Raw genomic sequence first — 17,340 nt, 5'->3', positions numbered from 1 at the left:
CCATTACATTGTTCTTTGCCAGACCCTTAATCTTTCTAGATTATCAGGGTCTGGATTTTCCAGGCTAGTGATTCATTGCAACTTCAGCAATGTAAGGTACCTTCCTTACCTTTGAAAAATAGCTCCGTACAGCTGAAGCCCAGTCTACAGTCTGCCTCCTGAGTGAGAATCCTAAACTTTCTCTGTGTTCAGTCTTCGATCTTGATTGGCTGCATTCGTGCTTACTAACAAGCGGTGTAGTGTGCGGGACAATGCTCTCGACCAGAGAGTAGCAAATGCAGGGAGTGAGAGACGCTTTACAGACAAAGTAGCGCGTTTCATTCTTTATCCTTTTCAATATAGGCTTATCGGTGAAAAAAATGACCGATACTGATTATTATAAAAATGCTAAATATTGGCCCTAATAATCGGCCCGGCCGATAATTGGTCAACCCCTAGACCAAACCTCACAAAAGTCATACTTTTGTAGCCATTTCTAAAACAGTTTTCCCGTAACAGCCAATCGAAATCGGCGGCGAAGCGGCTAAACAGGACGTAAACTCATGTCTCAGCAAGGCTTTCACGTATCTAAACCAAACTACCCGATTAGGAGGAGGCTCAAGAAATTTGGAGACCTTGACTTTAGAGGTCACTATAATCACAGGAAGTAGGCTTATATTATCAGTAACGCTTTCACGTACAGAAACCAAACTTGGTATTGGACCCATGACCCCATCTTAAGGACGCAGAATAACCAGTCAACCAGAATAACCTGTCAAAGCCAATTGAAACCGGCAGCGAAACCACCAAATAGGAAGTGACCTTACATCTCTGCCATACTTTGGTTGCTAGACATGAAACTTGCTTTGACTGCTTACAGCCTTATCTCTGATGTAGCAGCATTGAGTTGCCATGGTAGCTCTTGCTTGACTGCTTGGCCCCCTTATTGCTGCTTGCAGCTATATTTCTTTTTGGTTTTCATTTTGGTGACATATTAGAGTGAAATAAAATTCCTGAAATTCAAAAATGTTTTTTAAACCCATGTTATATATGTTCTAGAACTTCTATTTACTTTCCATACTATAGGTTACTATAGGTTACAGGTTACAATTCTCCGGCATATAGGAGTATAACTAGAAACTTGAGTGTTTGTAAATACAACTGAAGTGGATATTAGAGTTGTGAAATTGGCGATAATAGATTTTTAAATGGTTGTTGGCGGTATTTACCCACATTCAAACACCCACTGTACATTTCACTTTAATATGTTCAAAATTTAAAAAACAAGAAAGAATTTTGAACCTGACCTTATCCAGTGTTTATCTTAACATGGGGTGAATGGCATGAGGGAGGAAGCTCCTCCGTACTCTACCCAGAGGCTCTAAATAGCGCCTTCATCAATGAATCAGTGGAGCTGACTGTGCTGCTAATATCCAATCAGAAATTCAGGGGAACTATATACCATGTCGAAAGTTGTTATACTGCAGGAAAGACAAGCATATGGGGATCAAAAATTAGCTATTCATTTCAGTTGCTTTGTTGTTAATAAAGCAAACATTTTATTGAGCATCCAGCTTTGTATCAATTGGACTTACAAGCAGGGTCAGAAAGACATGTACGAAACTTCAGTGGTATCACTAGGGTAAGTGTGTCAGTTAGCATTTAAGAAAAACAAAGGAGAGAGCAAATTACACTAGTCCACATTGCCTTGTACCCAATAAATGAATGAACGGCTGAATAAGGATATTTCTGTTGCCATTTATGTCTAATTTAGTTGAAAACAAATTTAAGCTTATTTTAACATGACTGCTACTGCTAAGATTAACTAGCAAACTTTGAATGGTAAACTACATAAACTTAGCTTATGATACAGTATGTAGCCATTTTATAGGCATCAACCTTAGATGTCAAGACGCTCTCAACCTTAGATGTCATGAAAATGTGAGCATTGAATAGCTGGATAGGAGCAAGTGAATGAAGGAGAGCTGGGTTGGAGCAAGCGCTGAAGTGGAAGACGCGTGGAGAGGGGAAATGAGCATATTTAGAGGCTGTTGTAGAGGTTTCAGAGGATTTTTGAGACTACATACAGTATTGTGTCTGTGTTATGTTTTGGGTTAAATCACTTTGTACAAATGGTTAGGGGCCATCAAAGTAGAACCTGACACAGAGAGTTTATTTGAATCTTTTAACTTGAATATTTTAGAGGTTTATTTGTCACTTCTCAGCATACAGCATTTTCTACCGTACTGCTCACAACTCACGTTACAAATCGTCTGAAACCAGACTTTCTACAAAATATGAATTATTTACAGTTTACTTAATTTGGCATTAAACAGATATCCATTACCATAATGTGAGCTTAACACCCTCACTCTCTGTATTTGATTGACTTTGAATAACTTTGAAATGGAGCGACAAATGAAAAATTGGAAAAAGACATCTGTTATGCTTGGTTTTTAGATGCAGTGTACCAAATGTTGTGGGAATCAGATCAGTGGTCTTGGAGGAGATAGATTTGTTTCACTTTTGTTTTTTTTGAAATGGCTGGAAAATTTGAGTGTTGAGTGAAGTGTTCATCAGATATTCCACCGAGGAATGGATGTGGAGATGGACACAGAACTGTATGCAGAATGTTAATATGATTGAATTTCATGTAAATTCAAAGTCAATTTTCTTGTGAACTAGTGGCTAGCACAGTTTAAAAGTTGAGACTGCACTCTTTCACGTGATATACATGTGGGTCATTCCACGTCAGTTCAACCAGGGCCCACGCACTTAGGTCTCAAAAAATTCTGAAAAAATTACCAGGTGTACCTATGTTACCCAGGAGACACATTGTAAAATTACTCTTATGTAAGATCAATACTTTTCAAGATACAGACAGTTTTACAGGGGGTGGGGGAGGGGGGGAGCCTATGTTGAGTACAAATATGTCTTCTGAAGGCTTAAACAGAGCCCAGCCAAAAACTCCAATAAAATTTGTATCAACTTTGAGGGACAGCTATGACCATGCAGGATTATCCAGACCAAACGTGACGATTTTGCTACATACTATTCCTATTTATGTACCAGCATGCAAAATTTGAAAATACTAAACCTACATGGTTTAGTTCTTGCGCTGTGGGCTTGTGAACTTTGACAAAAAAAAAAGTGTGTGTGGGCCCTGGTTGAACTGATGTGGAATGACCCATGTACTATCTGTGTGGTGAGTACTTTGTGAACAGAGAAGAATGGTGTGAATTTGGATGCACTCTGCGTCCGTCGGCCTCATAGGGTTAAGAGGAGATGTATATTGAATTGAAATCTTCTGAATAGTGAAAAAAGAGTTTGAATGCATTTAGTAACAGTTTATTGTATGTAAAATACTGATCTCAATTTTGTCTCTGTGTAATAGCCTCCTTGATGCTGATGTCTCTACTCCACTCTAGAGTCATATGAGGATGATCCTCTGCAGCTAGGCCAAAAGAAGCTATGTTCCTCTGTTGTGTCACCACCCCTGGAAGTGGACATCAGGCAGGAAGACCTCAGACTTCTTAAGTAATTGCTGCTCCAATATGTGGTATAAGCTAAATCTTCTCCCCTGCATTGAGCTGCCCTGAACCTGTATTCAGAAAGCATTTGAAAACCAAAAGTAACTCTACTGTGGTGTGCAGTATGTGAACAGACAAAAATCCTTGCAAGGGAGCTTGATGAGCACACAGAACAGTATTTGTAAGCATCCTAACGAAAACACATTTTTGCTGGATCTGTGACAAGTGTTGTATTGACCCTCCCTACGTGCCCTCAATACTTTTTGCACACAAAGTTGAATTTTGAGACACTGGAGGATCGAAAATGCCTCGAATTTCAAAACCACAACAACAACCGTAAAACAACAACAAACTCTTTGAGAGGCTCTTACTTAAAGGGATATTCCACTATTTGGGGAATTACACTCATTTTCCACCTCCCCACGAGTTAAACAATTGATTTTTACCTTTCTCCAGTTCAACCAGCCGTTCTCTTGAGTCTGGCGATACCACTTTTAGCTCCAGCCTAGCATAGATCATTGAATCAGATTAGACCATTAGCATCTTACCTGCTAGCATCATGCTTAAAAGTGACCAAGATTTTCTAGGCTGATTTGACACGGAACTATACTCTCATTCCAGCGTAATAATCTGCTGCAGCTCAAACTTGTTGCTGGAAGGCATACGGGGACTATTTTCAGATGCTGCGAGATATCATTGTGCTGCTGTGCCCATGGTATGTTCGCAACGTTCCTTGATTTTTACGCCAGAATGAGAGTATAGTTCCATGTCAAATCAGCCTAGAAAATCGCCACATTTCATTGTCCGTTATTCTTTCACTTAGTCTTACACTTTCTAACTTGAGAAGAGACAAGTTTTAAATGGGAAAATTACCGGAAATCTTAGTCACTTTTAAGCGTGATGCTACCAGGCGAGATGCTAAGGGTCTAATCTGACTCAATGATCTATGCTAGGCTGGAGCTAAAAGTGGTATACCAGACTCAGTGAACGGCTGGATGAACTGGAGAAAGGTAAAAATCAATTGTTTAACTCGTGGAGAGGCGGAAAATGAGTGTAATTCCCCAAATGGTGGAATATAATATAGATACAGCACTAAACCGTTATATCGAGGGCTGTCAGCGTTAATGCGTTAATCGCGATGCGATTAAGGACCAAGCATAATGCGTTAATTCTTTTTAATCACATTAATCGCGTGCCGCCAAATATTTTTTTATCTTACACCGTCACTCGTTCAGTTATCAACAATCCCCTTTGGTTGCTACTATTTTGACCCTTTGATGCACCTTTCTTGTCCTCAAACTGCCACAGACACTTTCTAGTAGGCTTCTGCCTAGCCCTCCCAGAGCCCTCCTCCTCCTCCTCCTGTAGTCATGGAGATAAACACCAACACTTACACTATTTCTGTTAGCACTTCATTGAAATGTCCTGTAGACCTACTATGCTACATTTCCTTAAGTTCCTTATTTTCAACTGAACTCTAAAGATAATGAATATAGGCTATATGGAGTATTTTTTGTTTGTTATGCCCTTTATGTGTATGCACTTCTGCTGTAGCATTTATTTCAGTTTATATCATCTATATTTCTGAAGAATACAATGTGTTGCATCAGGCCCGCTGCACATCTTTTGAAATTTTATTTGAAATAACTAAATATGTCTTAAAGTTAAGTTCCTAAAGTAACTTTCTTTGCCTTCACTTGATTCCCAATCAAGATAGTAATACACTGGTAAAAAAAGGCTTTACATTGTTAATATGGACTTCTGGAATGTTTATAAATAGTAGAATTCTAATAAAAAAATGTGATTAATCGCGATTAATTATAGAAATTCCGCAAATAGTCGTGAATAAAAATTGTTCGACACATGTTTGTGTTATAACTGTACTGTAGCATTGAGCATATTATTATAGAATGCACACAATAATGAAACAATCAGAGGTGACAATATAGCCAGGCTTGGGTCAGATTACTTTGAAATGTAATCCATTACTGCTGCTTGTCAAATGAAAACATTAGCTAGACCAGGGGTCGGCAACCTTTTTTGCCTGGAGAGCCACTTTTACCAATTTTTTTATTTATTTTTTTTATCTCAGAAGAGCCACATAAAGTAATAATAATAATAATAATAATAATAATAATAATAATAAGCTTTATTTGTATAGCACCTTTCATACACAGAATGCAGCTCAAAGTGCTTTACATTTGAAGCATGTAACACAATAATAGTCAGTCAGTCATTATCAATCACTTTTCTTCATTGCTGGGGCCGTTTATGATTCTCTCAGCAACATATCAAAAATACAGAAAATAACATGTCATAAGACTGGCAGCCCTAACCCTCTTACCCCCCACAAGCACGCCATGTGGCAAGGAAAAACTCCCATATTCCAGGAAGAAACCTTGAGCAGAACCTGACTTAATAGGGGGAGCCCATCTGCTTCTGGCTGGCTGCGCCCTCCAATAGCAGCAGATGTAGAATAATCTGAAAAAGAAGTCTACAGGATAAGATGAGTTAACTAAAAGCTTTCCTGTACAGGTATGTTTTCAGATCTTTTTTAAAAATAAAGACGGTTACAAGAAAAGTTTGGATATTTAACATACAGTTACTTTCATTCAACAGAGGATTTTTAAATACACTTTCTACTAGTTTTAAAAGTGGGCCTAATGTGCAAGTAACTTGAAATGTAAAGTGGAATGACAGAAGTATAGGCCTTAGGCCTTACCTATGGCCTTGGAGTCTGGCTGGCTCATATTCAGTGAGGTGAAGTTTCATGCAAGAATTGAGGCTGTCGCCATTTGCACGAAATTGCCCTTAAACGTGAGCGCAGGTTTGTCTTTATATTTTTCATATTAGTCTGAGCGAATTAGGGTTGAAGGTGGAAGTAAATACAGCAAAAGGATATTTGGTATCAATCGAACCGTAATTTCATGTAGATTAAGAATTTCAGAAAAAAGATATACAGCTTTAAATGGACCATGATATAATGATTATTGGGCCAAAATCGTATATTATCACATATAAATATTAACTGATATCTCCCATACTGGTAAAAGTATCTTTACCAAACTTGGTGTACTTACTCACCATAAGTTCTTGATTAAAATTAGTAGGTGTTTAATGTCTTGGGGTCAAAGGTCAAGGTCACGTGAGGTCATACTTGACATGCAATGTTTGTTTTATACCTCTCAAGCAGATTGAAGGATCCTCATTAAACCCAACACAGTTAATTAAGCCTTAATAAGGAATTAAAGATCATGGGGTCACAGGTAGAGGTTAAAGGTCAGGAGGCTGTAGCTGGCTGAGGCTTAGAATCAACTATCTGAATTGACAAAAGATTAAGACATTTATTAAAGCAAAACAAACTTTATTTTCTGTGTAAAAACAGTTGTTTCAACCTCCACATCTTATTTTAGTATTGTAGTAATAGCCTCTCTGAAATCAGGGGAAATCAAAAATAATTTCCCCTGATTTAAAACATCTGTGTGAATACATGTTTTAAAATAACTGTTTCAGTTCATAAATGATATTGGAATTAAAAAACAAAGTACTATTACATAACATTCAGTACATCAATAACAACATTGTAGTTAATTTAGACAAGCTGAATAGCAGAAGTTTTATATTAAATCCAAACCATTTCTGTCAAACACCTGATAAACATTGCCATCTTGAGCTTTTTCCTTCAACTTAAATTATAACGCCAGACAATCGATGTAAATGTCTATGTTGATAGCATAGTGTTAGAAATAAAAACTACCCTTGCATCGCATTGCAATAGTTATACTTTGTTCCCTGAAGTTGGTAGTAGGCATATAAGCAACGGCAGCAGTGGACTGATATTACCTAGGATTCTATTAGGTATTATGGTGGGTTTTCAGGATGTGAAGGGATGTAATCATGGGTTTCATAAGGGTTTATACTATTGCATGGGTTTTCATCTTTTAGAAGAATGTAGTCAGGAGTGTCATAAGTCTTAATGCCACTTTGCTGTGAGCAGTGTAAGGTCATTGTATCTTGTGTAGGCCAGACCGACTGTCAGAGGAGTGGGGTGAGTGGAAAAGTACTGGGGGAACCAGGATGAGAGGATCTCCTCCTTATATGGTTAAGGGAGAGGGGGTGTTATCAAGCTGGTGAGGACTGGACAGGACAGGGATGACGAGGCCACTGTGCCTTATAGCTAGGAAGAGAATAAGATAAGAAGGCCTTATTTCACCAAACTGGAAGGAACCAGAAAAACTTATCTATGCATTACAAAGGATGCATGATGGGAAGATGGCGTGAGAGGGTGGCACTTCTCAAGGGCTGAGGAGTATAAAATATAGTGTATAGCAATCCGTAGGGGAGATCTTGTCGGGGGCCCCAGCTGATGACATCTCCTCCCTATTGCTATCCCTATTGTTACCCCGCAGAAGTTTCAAAGTAGCCTACACCCAGCCTAACCCTACTTCAGAACACCTCATTGACTGTCTATAGTAGGCTACAACTTCGATTCAATAAAAAGATTTCTAAAGAAAAACATCGCATCATTACTCCTGCCTGGATTCGAACTCGGGACTGCCTGAAAGAACAGACCTGTTCTGGATACACGTGCATTAACCCACTCGACCGTCAGAGAACGCTAGCTGCATCGAGTATTGGGTAAGACTGTACACTGGTTGCTGTGGCACAGCCTTGAGTGACCGAATTCGTTTTTCTTTGTCATATGAACACTGTCATTTTGTTAAAATTTTGTTAAGGAGATGCTGTAGGCAAAGGCTATATTTCAACCTTGTTAGTGTAGGTTTCTGGGCAGCATATTTATGTTCTGTTAGCAAGCAAACTTCTCATGACTGCCGACAAAGTAGCCTACTGCCAGCTGACGAAGCTCTCATTTTAAAACATTACTGAGAGACAGGCACTGTACAATCAAGAAATCCTGCCACTGAATACAAAACTATGTTTGACATTATGTACAAAGCTTATAGGCTACAGGGCTGCTAAAAACGCAGACAAACGACACACTAAAAAAGCGGCCAATCACAGCCCTTGCTGTCGAGCGCTCCGTCCGGTACGACCATGGAACACCACAGCGGACTTATGCTGCCCCCAAGCGGCTGCAGTTGTACTTGTCCATTTTTAACCAGTACCCACTGTACAAGCACACAGAGGGACTCATTAATGTAACATGTTGGTACTAATAAGGATTCTAAAATTAAAACGATCATTGTTTTATGTGGCACTCAATCTTTTTGCCATATATCCAAGGTCCTGTTCTTCATATGTAAGTTTTCAAAAATCGCTATTTTGCAAACGTTAACAGCACATCATTATTGCCTGTTTGCACGAAGGTCGTGTATTTTACATATTTTCATGTCAGATGCCCCGCGAATTGACAGCATAGGCTACCATATCCGACATTTGACTAATGTCCAGCAGCAGCAGAATTTACTACTAATTACAGTGCATGAAAATGCACTGTTCTGTTATCCGAAGTCATCTTCTTCTTCTTCTTCTTCTAATTCTCCTAACCAAAATTTCTGCGTCTAATTCAGCTTCGACCGTTTCATGTAGAAACTTCGTTCAAACTTTGTAACGTAGGTCTTGAAAAGGACACTTGAGCAATGTATTTTTCACTTTTGTAAACTTTATACTTTTTGAGATATTAGCAAAAAACAAGCTTATTTTCCCCATAGACTTTGCATTGGCACTATGACATCACAATAGGCTAATTAAATTGATTTGCACCTGTATCGACGGCCAGCTGCTCAACTAGGCCCCATCAAAGAGCCAGTTAAACTGATTGCACCTGTATCAACTGCTTTCTGCTCAACTAGGCCAACTCTCTCTGTGTCTCTCCATTCTACAAGGATATAAGGCACATTCCATCCAACTTTCTATCCATTCATCCCCTTCAAACCATTCACTCATCCACTCATTAAACTATCTATCAACATCCATTAAACAATCTGCCTATCAACATCCATTCAACTTTGTCTATCAACATCCATTTCACTATCTACATTCAACTATATACTCTGTCTCAGGCTTTAAGCATACAATCTGGCTCTCTTAAGACTACAGATCCTGTTCAACTATTTCCTCTGTCCACAACTAGGAAACTATTTAAACTACTCAACTATTTAACTGTTCAACCATTTCAACTGTCAGTTGTCATCAAGTCCCATCAACTGTTTCCTCTGCCCACAACTGTTTCCAAATAAAAGTTTGTTTTGCATTTTCATGCACTGGTAATTTCCTTGCGTTAGTTGTGCGATATTCCCCACTCCCCCGCTCCGGGGAGAAGGATCCCCCGGCGGCATGCCTCCTTCCCCTTCTCATCTTCTATGTATGAGACCTTCTCAGCAGCAAGCACAGGCGCCTGCAAAGTATATAGCGTGCCCACTTCCTACACAGTGACATATGATTGACTTGACGTGCAAATGAGCGATAGAAAACTGATAAACGCAAATGAAAGCTAAAAAATTCTCCGACTTTTTTTTTGCGAGCACTCTTGGAAAGATGCCACCCTGGGCGGCTGCCCATAGCCTACTGCCCATATGAAAAGCCGCCCCTAATTTAGGATATGTTGAAAAATATCAAAGTTTACATAGGTTAAACTATGTATGTTTCGCTTAAACTGTATGTTTATTTTGTCCCATATGCCCGATGTTTCATTCATCCGGACCATGAGGGAGGAATTAAACACTATGTTGTCAACCTTTTTTTCCCAATTGAAATCACAATTTATCTAATAGAGCAACACTAAGGATAAGAAAATAAACCACATCCAACATGAACTTTTAATTAAAAAGAAATAGCCTATATGAACAATGTTAAACTTATTATAGCTCATCCTGAGCATCAACAGCTTCTTGATAGCCGCAGTAACGTTAGGCTTTCCCCAGTCTCTCACCTTCGGGATCCTCATGAGATATGTCTCCGGGACCCCCCTGTCCATATGTGGTGCAAAGCTATGGTACTCTGGTTACACACTGTTGTTTCCTTAGCCGATTTCGCAATTTCTTCAAGAAGAAACTGGCATCACTGAAATTCATGGCCTGGTGGACAGCAAGAGCACTGACACCACCAGTCCTCTCCAGCTTGAGTCAGCCCAGGCTCTTCCTACTAAATGACAGGCAGGTCTTGCTCTTTTGCTGCAGCAGCTGCTGCGGCTGCCTCCTCCAGATCTTCAATATCCCATTCTGCCATCATCGTTACTTCTCAGCTTTCTCCGAAGAGCAAGGGCCTAACCTGGTAGCATAGCTTCAAAGAAAGATGGAGGACACTATTTGTACATTCTGGGAGTGGGGTCCCACCCCCTATGGGTGGGTTGAAAACATGCAGAACTAGCTAATTAATTTTTTTGCATCATCGGACGATTTTTTTTTCCAGGCAGGAAATACAGATATCTCTTGTCTCAGGGGAAAATGAGGGAGAGAAATGTGATCATACGAAAATACTACCAGGTTTCTAATGATTTCTAATGAAAGCTTAATGCCAATCGGTGAAGTATCCCTTAATGTAAGCACACACGCAAAAAGTCGGCATGTTCCTTTAAAACAACACCACATTTGGTGGTTGCAATTGGAAGTTGTAAAGCCTATATTTTTATTTGCTCTTGGGAAGTTAGCTCCAATACCGTGATGCACAGGTCCCCCAAAGCTCAGAATTGTGCTATTGGAAAGTATATTGTGCCTATGAGCACAAACGTGTACTTCTGAAGTCTTCTTTATCTCTGAGGTCTGTGTGGAACTCTTGCAACTATTCACATTGAAATAGACTTTGTTTTTATCATAATTCTGTAGTTGAGGGAATACGATGTACTAAATATCTAAGAACTACTTTAGACAGGTATTTTTTAGTGACCGTGTTTTTTTTTTAATGTGATGCTTTTGATACTCTTGCAGATCCTGCCAGCCTCTTCTCAGCTCTCTGGGACTGGATATGGAATTTCCTCACAGTGACAAGTCGTGTGTGTTATTGCGGAAAGTTCCTGCATGTTTTCTGGAGAGAGAAAACACCAAGTTGCGCCGTGGTAGACTCTCTGTGGTCAAGTCTCTAGTAGAGGTATAAGTTTGCCTGTCATTCAACATTCTAATGCATGATGTATGTGTGTTTTTTTGTTGTTGTTCTAAAAGCCATAGGAAAATTGTAGTTCTCAAAGCTGGATCTTTGTTAGCTCGGGAATCCTTGATGAGCCCGGAATCCTTCATGATTGTGTCACTCTAATCACTAGGGCTGTAACGATATACGATTCGAAACCGAAATCGCGACATTCATATCCACGATACTGTGTCGCGGTGTGAAAAGGCAGAATCACAACTCAAAAAAAGCAACCCACAACTCCTGCTTTACTTATCGGTAGCCTACGTTGTCCAAAAACAAATAAATAAATAAATAATAATTTCATACCTCTCCTTGCTTTCATTGTAGACTATGTGTGCAACTATACCAAACAGTATAGAAGTAAACCCCCTCTCCTTGCCCTGCTCTCTCTCGCGCTCCCTCCCTCTCACTCTCCCTCCCTCTCCTGCTCAATGAACACGCGCGACTTAAATAAAACATTCACAATCGTGAAAGCAAGGACGCATAGACGACTATCTAAATTACTATTAAATCTGCTTAGCATCATTAGCATGCTGCACATATTTGTTTAATACTCTTGCATTGAAGTTGACTAATCATCTCAATACCAACGTTTCCCAAAAGGGCCTGTCCCAAGGAGAACAAGTATTACCTTGAAACTTAAACACACATGGGGAAACTGAACAGTCCAATCAGTAGACTATGATGGTAGCATAATTTGCTAGCTTAGCCTTTGTTTACAATTTTTCCAGGCTTCAACCAGACAGCTAAATTAAAGAAGTAATAAGAGTTGTAATAAAAAATAGTAGGCCTAGGCTCTAGACTATAGGCTAATCTGCATAAAGTGTGCTGTCATAAATATCAGTCATTCAGAAAAAATATTTTTATATCAGGATATAAAATAATAGATATATTATATTGTAGGATCTGCCCAAGGTTTCTTCCTTGGTAAGGGAGTTTTTCCTTGCCCCTGTTGCTCTTGGGTGCTCCTTGTTGGTGCCCCCCCACCCAATCCCAATCCTCCCCACCTTTCTTATGCAGCCCTTGCCACTGCCAATCCCCGAAAAAAAAATAAAAAATCGAGATTCGTATCGAACCGTGGGTCAAACATCGTGATACAATTCATTACGAGCATCAGTTACAGACAGGCAGACAGACAGACGTACACCGCATTACAACAGTTGCGGGAGCCTCCAGCTGAGCTATGTGACTCTGCTATGTGACCAGTGACATGGCAACTGCTCCGTGACAGGCTTTTTACAATAACTTCTGTGGGAAAAATTCTGGCAATAAGGCAACACAGCTAGCAGTAAAAAAGGTACCATCTTTAATTACAATCGAGGATAGAAATCACGACTGGGGACATGTTACCAACAACAAAGTTCCTGCAGCAAATCCAAGTGATCTTATACCGGTTGATTGCACACAATTGACCTGTCGCTAAGCGCCACCCTTAGAACGCTGATGAGCCAATGACAGTCCAGCCTCAACTGGACTCGGACATCAGCTCGGACAACTCCATAGGAAACAACAGGGGGCAGGCATTAAATGACAAATTAATGGTTATTTATGGAGTTTATTAACTCAAAAAACCCCGATGGATAACCATGGTCAAACGTTTTGCATTGGGGACGTGTAATACTGATAGCCGGTACCCCGAGAGGCTAAAAAACGGGGTATATTTTCATCAAAAGTAGCCTACAGGACGTCTCTCGCGTTTGCAACAGCTCACGTAATGTAGGCAACTAAGCCAACAGCATGGGCACAGGTTCCCTGTTAAATCCCAAGATGAAAATGCTCATTAACCAACTACTATATTCTTACTACATCAAATATTAACGTAACCTAACATATCTTAGTATCAATCTTCCACTAGCTAGCTAGCTAGCATTAACGTCAGTGGGATTTGCACGGCTACTCACCACAACTGCTTGTCACCTTGTATGTATTCTAAAGTTTTGAATACACCCATCCATAGCATAATTAAGTCCCTTTTGATAGCTTCTGGAGGAAAGTAAATCCTTTTATCGACCAAAACGTCCTCAAAGCCTGCTTTCATATACTGTCAGCTGCCATTGTCCACAATGTATTTTTAACACAGACTGTAAAAAATAATGGACAAAGCGTCTGTGACGTCACCCATAGATTTTCTGAAGAACGGTTATGAAGCCGTTTATGGGGGGTTATGGGCGGCGCCATCTTGGAAAACCTTGGGAAATCCTAACCCCGCCCACCTCCTGAGCAAGCCGGTGAACCCGCCTCGTCGTCAGCCGAGCAGCCTCAGCTAAGCTATCTGTAACGTTAGGCCTACAAGATGGACTGGCACAGACTTGCTGCAACATAATTTGCTGGTAAGTTTGATCTGCTAACGTGAAGTTCATGTATGTTTCTTCATGCCATGTTCAGACACTTTTTAATTTTGTATGCTGAAAGGTATTCGGGTGAACGGTTGAAAAGTTGAGAATGAAGAGTTGAGTTTGCAGATTCTAGCTTCTAGGTAAAATAAACTAACGTTAGCTATCCCTCCCTTGCTGAAGTTAAGGTAAAATAACGTAGAGTAATTTAGCAGTTTAGCGTTACAGGTTCAGCAACTCATACTGACAAAAATGTATCTTTGCCTTTATTGTTTTGTGATTAACGTTAGCATCTCATATCCTCAGTGGCAGCCATCATTGTAACGTTAATTAATTTACGATAACATCAGCCAGCTCGCTGTATTCTGTCAACGTGTGGTGTGAATTGATAACAAAATCCTAGTAGGGTATTAGTTAACTTGTACATCATGAATTCATTTTGATTAACTCTTAATATCACGTTTTGAAATCGCTATATTGCTCTAAAGTTGTCAGTGGTAGCTTGGTCTAAGATGACATTGAAATTTCTCATCGGTGGCCATTTCACGATCCAGCGTTCATGTTCGGTTAGCTTGCCTTATTTCCCCTTCTTGTCAGGCTATTATCAAAACGTTAAATCCAGTTACAGTGTCCGGTGTTTGGCATAAAAGACCCATTTCAAATCGCACAATAGTACTACAGCATTGTGCAATAACTGTACTTTTGTTGATTACAACAAGTAGTGTTGGTTTGCATTATTGTATTATCTTGTAAGATATATAGGTACTAATGAAAAGTTTACCTTTCTATTTTGGCAGTTCGCCATGGGGAGGAGGCGGCAAGGAGGTCCATGGGTTCTAACCTGGGACTAGAGGTCCAGGTGAAGTGGTTTGGCTGGGGTGTGGTGATATTGAACCCATTGAGACTATACAGTACATTTCACTTTATGTCTATTGATGGACTGTTACACCTACCCTTTACTTATGCCAAACCCATTTCTGTTCTTTAAATATCAGAAAGCAAACTTACTGTTGATGGCACTGAACTTGCACTTGGAAATGTTTATGGAACTTTTCTGAACTGTGAATTACATTAAAACTCATGCCAAACCAATTTGCCTGTGCTTTCAAAAACATTTATACAAATCCGTCAGCTTCAGTCAGTAGGTTGAATTGAAGACCCAGATGCAGAAGTAAAGGTGATTTTTTACTTGTATATCTTGAGCATTACAGGTAACCACTGAATTTGTGAAACTAAAATAACAAAAACTAATATGTACTAAGCCAGTACATAGTCAATACATATTAGATCACTTTAAAGACACAGATGCAAATGCTGTAAATAAAGGTGAACAAAGTCCTTGAAATCAGAAGATGCCACTGCTCAATGACTTCTGCCCCATCTGGTAGGATTTCAAAATGTTCCAGATCTGAAAACAGAAATATTGGTATATGTCACATCCTTGAACTTACTGTAAACTATGAACAAGTGCTCACAAATTAAACTAAAAATATGACAACAACAAAGTAAGATTTGCAGACTCACTCCCAATATTTATAATGAACAACAAACTCACAGAACACTTAGCTGAATGGGGGCAGGACACGCGTATTGCACATGCCCTGTTTATGCGGGCAATAAGCAAAAACAAATGTGGTGTATTTAAAGTAATGTAGAATAAATATTTCTTGTATTTTTGTGTTTTCAGTGAAACAGTGTAAGCTCATATCTACACCCTATTGAGGTAGTTATTAACAGTTAGGCCAAGGTCCAGTCAAACAATAGCCAGCCACTGGTGCCATATTGTTTAATTATGCAATCTGTGTCCAACCAAAACCTGCTGATTTGAAGGCATAATGCAACTACTTTCTGTGTGTGACTTATCAAAAGATGCTAATGATAAATTATTTTGATAGTTATTGCACAGATGTGCCCTGGACTGCTCAAAATAAAAGGCCACTCTAAATGTCTGAAATGCATTCATGTTTGTTCAGTATATGGTAACGATGTCTGGAATATACAACCAGTAGGTTGCTCCAATTAAATGTATGAAAAATGTCAAAGTACCATGGAATCAGTGCTGAAGTGATGCTTCTGAGTGTCGACTGCACAGACGAGAATTGAAGTTAGGATTCCAGAGCCCTCTCCAGCACCCAGCCTGTCTGGATTACCTACAGGGAAACTTTGCATAGACAAGAAGTGTTCGTTCAAATTTGTGTTTAACAAATAAATGGCATCAATAAGAGTTTCAAACGTCAGTTATAACTATCGCTTGTTATCACAGCTCCATGTTCAAAGTATACTGTCAATGGTTCATAGCGGTTCACAATTTTGCCTCAGCTAGCCGACAACAAGCCTTTTAATGCTTCGGCTGAAGTTTTTTTTATCTTAAACGTGACAACCCAAAGACTGTATAAATTGTCAATGGACTAAGCATTCCCACAGAGCGTATTTACAAAAGGTTTTTTGACGAGAACATGCTTTGTTGCCCCAGTATGTTTGTGAACTAACGTTAACTTTAGAGCTGTCTGTTCATTGACTCACACCTGGCTAGTATGACCAACGTTAAGCTAACTCATAACGGGAGCACAATGGTTTTCACTAACGTTAACTTTATTCAAGTTAACTAAATGTATGTGTGTGCTTCTGCCATTCGGTCATCATTTTCGACATTAACTTATTTGAGGCGATATGACGCTAACGTAGCCTAACGTTAGTGCCCACTCGATGCTAAATAATGCTAACATCTAGTGCTACGTGAAATAGTAGTGGAATGAATGTCACTTACCTGAAAAAACTGGAACGAAGTCTTCTGAAAGTGTCGGTTAGTAGGCTTCAATTAATAGATTAGCAAACCATTTTATGTCAGCTTTTTGAATAAAAATGTTCAGAAAGGATGTGGTAACTTTGTGTATAATCATGGCTGAGACGTCAAAGTTTCAGGGTTTCCACTCAGCTGGCAACGTCTGCTGCTGTATGCCTCGACGTCAGCCGTCAATCAAGCCGACCACGCCCTTAATTATTCACATATTTTATATCTAAATGTGATCTAAACTAATGAGTTAGAAAAAAAAATCACCCCCCTCACAGTTGTCAGGCACTGGGAAACTACCGAAAAGTACAATAAAAGTCCATGGGACCAGGCTTTAAAAACATGTATTTACGCTGTGAAAACGGACATTTTAACATGGGAGTCTATGGACATTTGCTCGCTTTTGGGACCAGTCCCTAGCGGATTTGCGATGTATTGCAGTTTTTCGAACTTCCGGGTAGGCTTCATTGTTCAGATTAGAATGTTGCCGCTTGATTTTTAATCAAGTCTGGTTTGTTTGTCCGAGTTTTCACACGGTAACAATGGGGGGTGGGGCTTAGCGACAGGTCAATTACATTGTGTCTAGACAAAACCATTGCATACAGGCATATAACAATACATG

At 39.5% G+C, this 17,340-nt stretch overlaps 1 protein-coding gene and 2 long non-coding RNA genes across 6 annotated transcripts in view; 2 read left to right on the top strand and 1 right to left on the bottom strand.

The window, feature by feature from the left end:
- mlh3 (mutL homolog 3 (E. coli)) overlaps nucleotides 1-17,340 on the top strand; it is a 58,180-nt gene that overhangs the window by 28,641 nt on the left and 12,199 nt on the right. For 2 of the 4 annotated variants that reach the window (XM_048241718.1, XM_048241719.1), the window contains exons 6-7: nucleotides 3,408-3,516; nucleotides 11,396-11,555. In XM_048241718.1, coding sequence (XP_048097675.1) covers nucleotides 3,408-3,516; nucleotides 11,396-11,555 — 269 coding nt within the window. Of the gene's footprint in view, nucleotides 1-3,373; nucleotides 3,517-11,395; nucleotides 11,556-17,340 lie in introns of those variants that run through there. The other 2 variants (XM_048241721.1, XM_048241720.1) reach the window with 2 other exon arrangements.
- LOC125293669 lies at nucleotides 13,649-15,019 on the top strand. The gene is made up of 2 exons (XR_007193393.1): nucleotides 13,649-13,924; nucleotides 14,725-15,019. It is a non-coding gene; the product is annotated as an uncharacterized LOC125293669 (long non-coding RNA).
- Nucleotides 14,933-16,907, bottom strand: LOC125293668. The gene is made up of 3 exons (XR_007193392.1): nucleotides 16,695-16,907; nucleotides 15,974-16,088; nucleotides 14,933-15,335 (listed from the first exon to the last, which is right to left on the bottom strand). It is a non-coding gene; the product is annotated as an uncharacterized LOC125293668 (long non-coding RNA).

Source organism: Alosa alosa, chromosome 4 (assembly GCF_017589495.1).
Source record: "Alosa alosa isolate M-15738 ecotype Scorff River chromosome 4, AALO_Geno_1.1, whole genome shotgun sequence".
Lineage (NCBI taxonomy): Eukaryota > Metazoa > Chordata > Actinopteri > Clupeiformes > Clupeidae > Alosa > Alosa alosa.
This window is presented reverse-complemented; position numbering and strand designations above follow the sequence as displayed.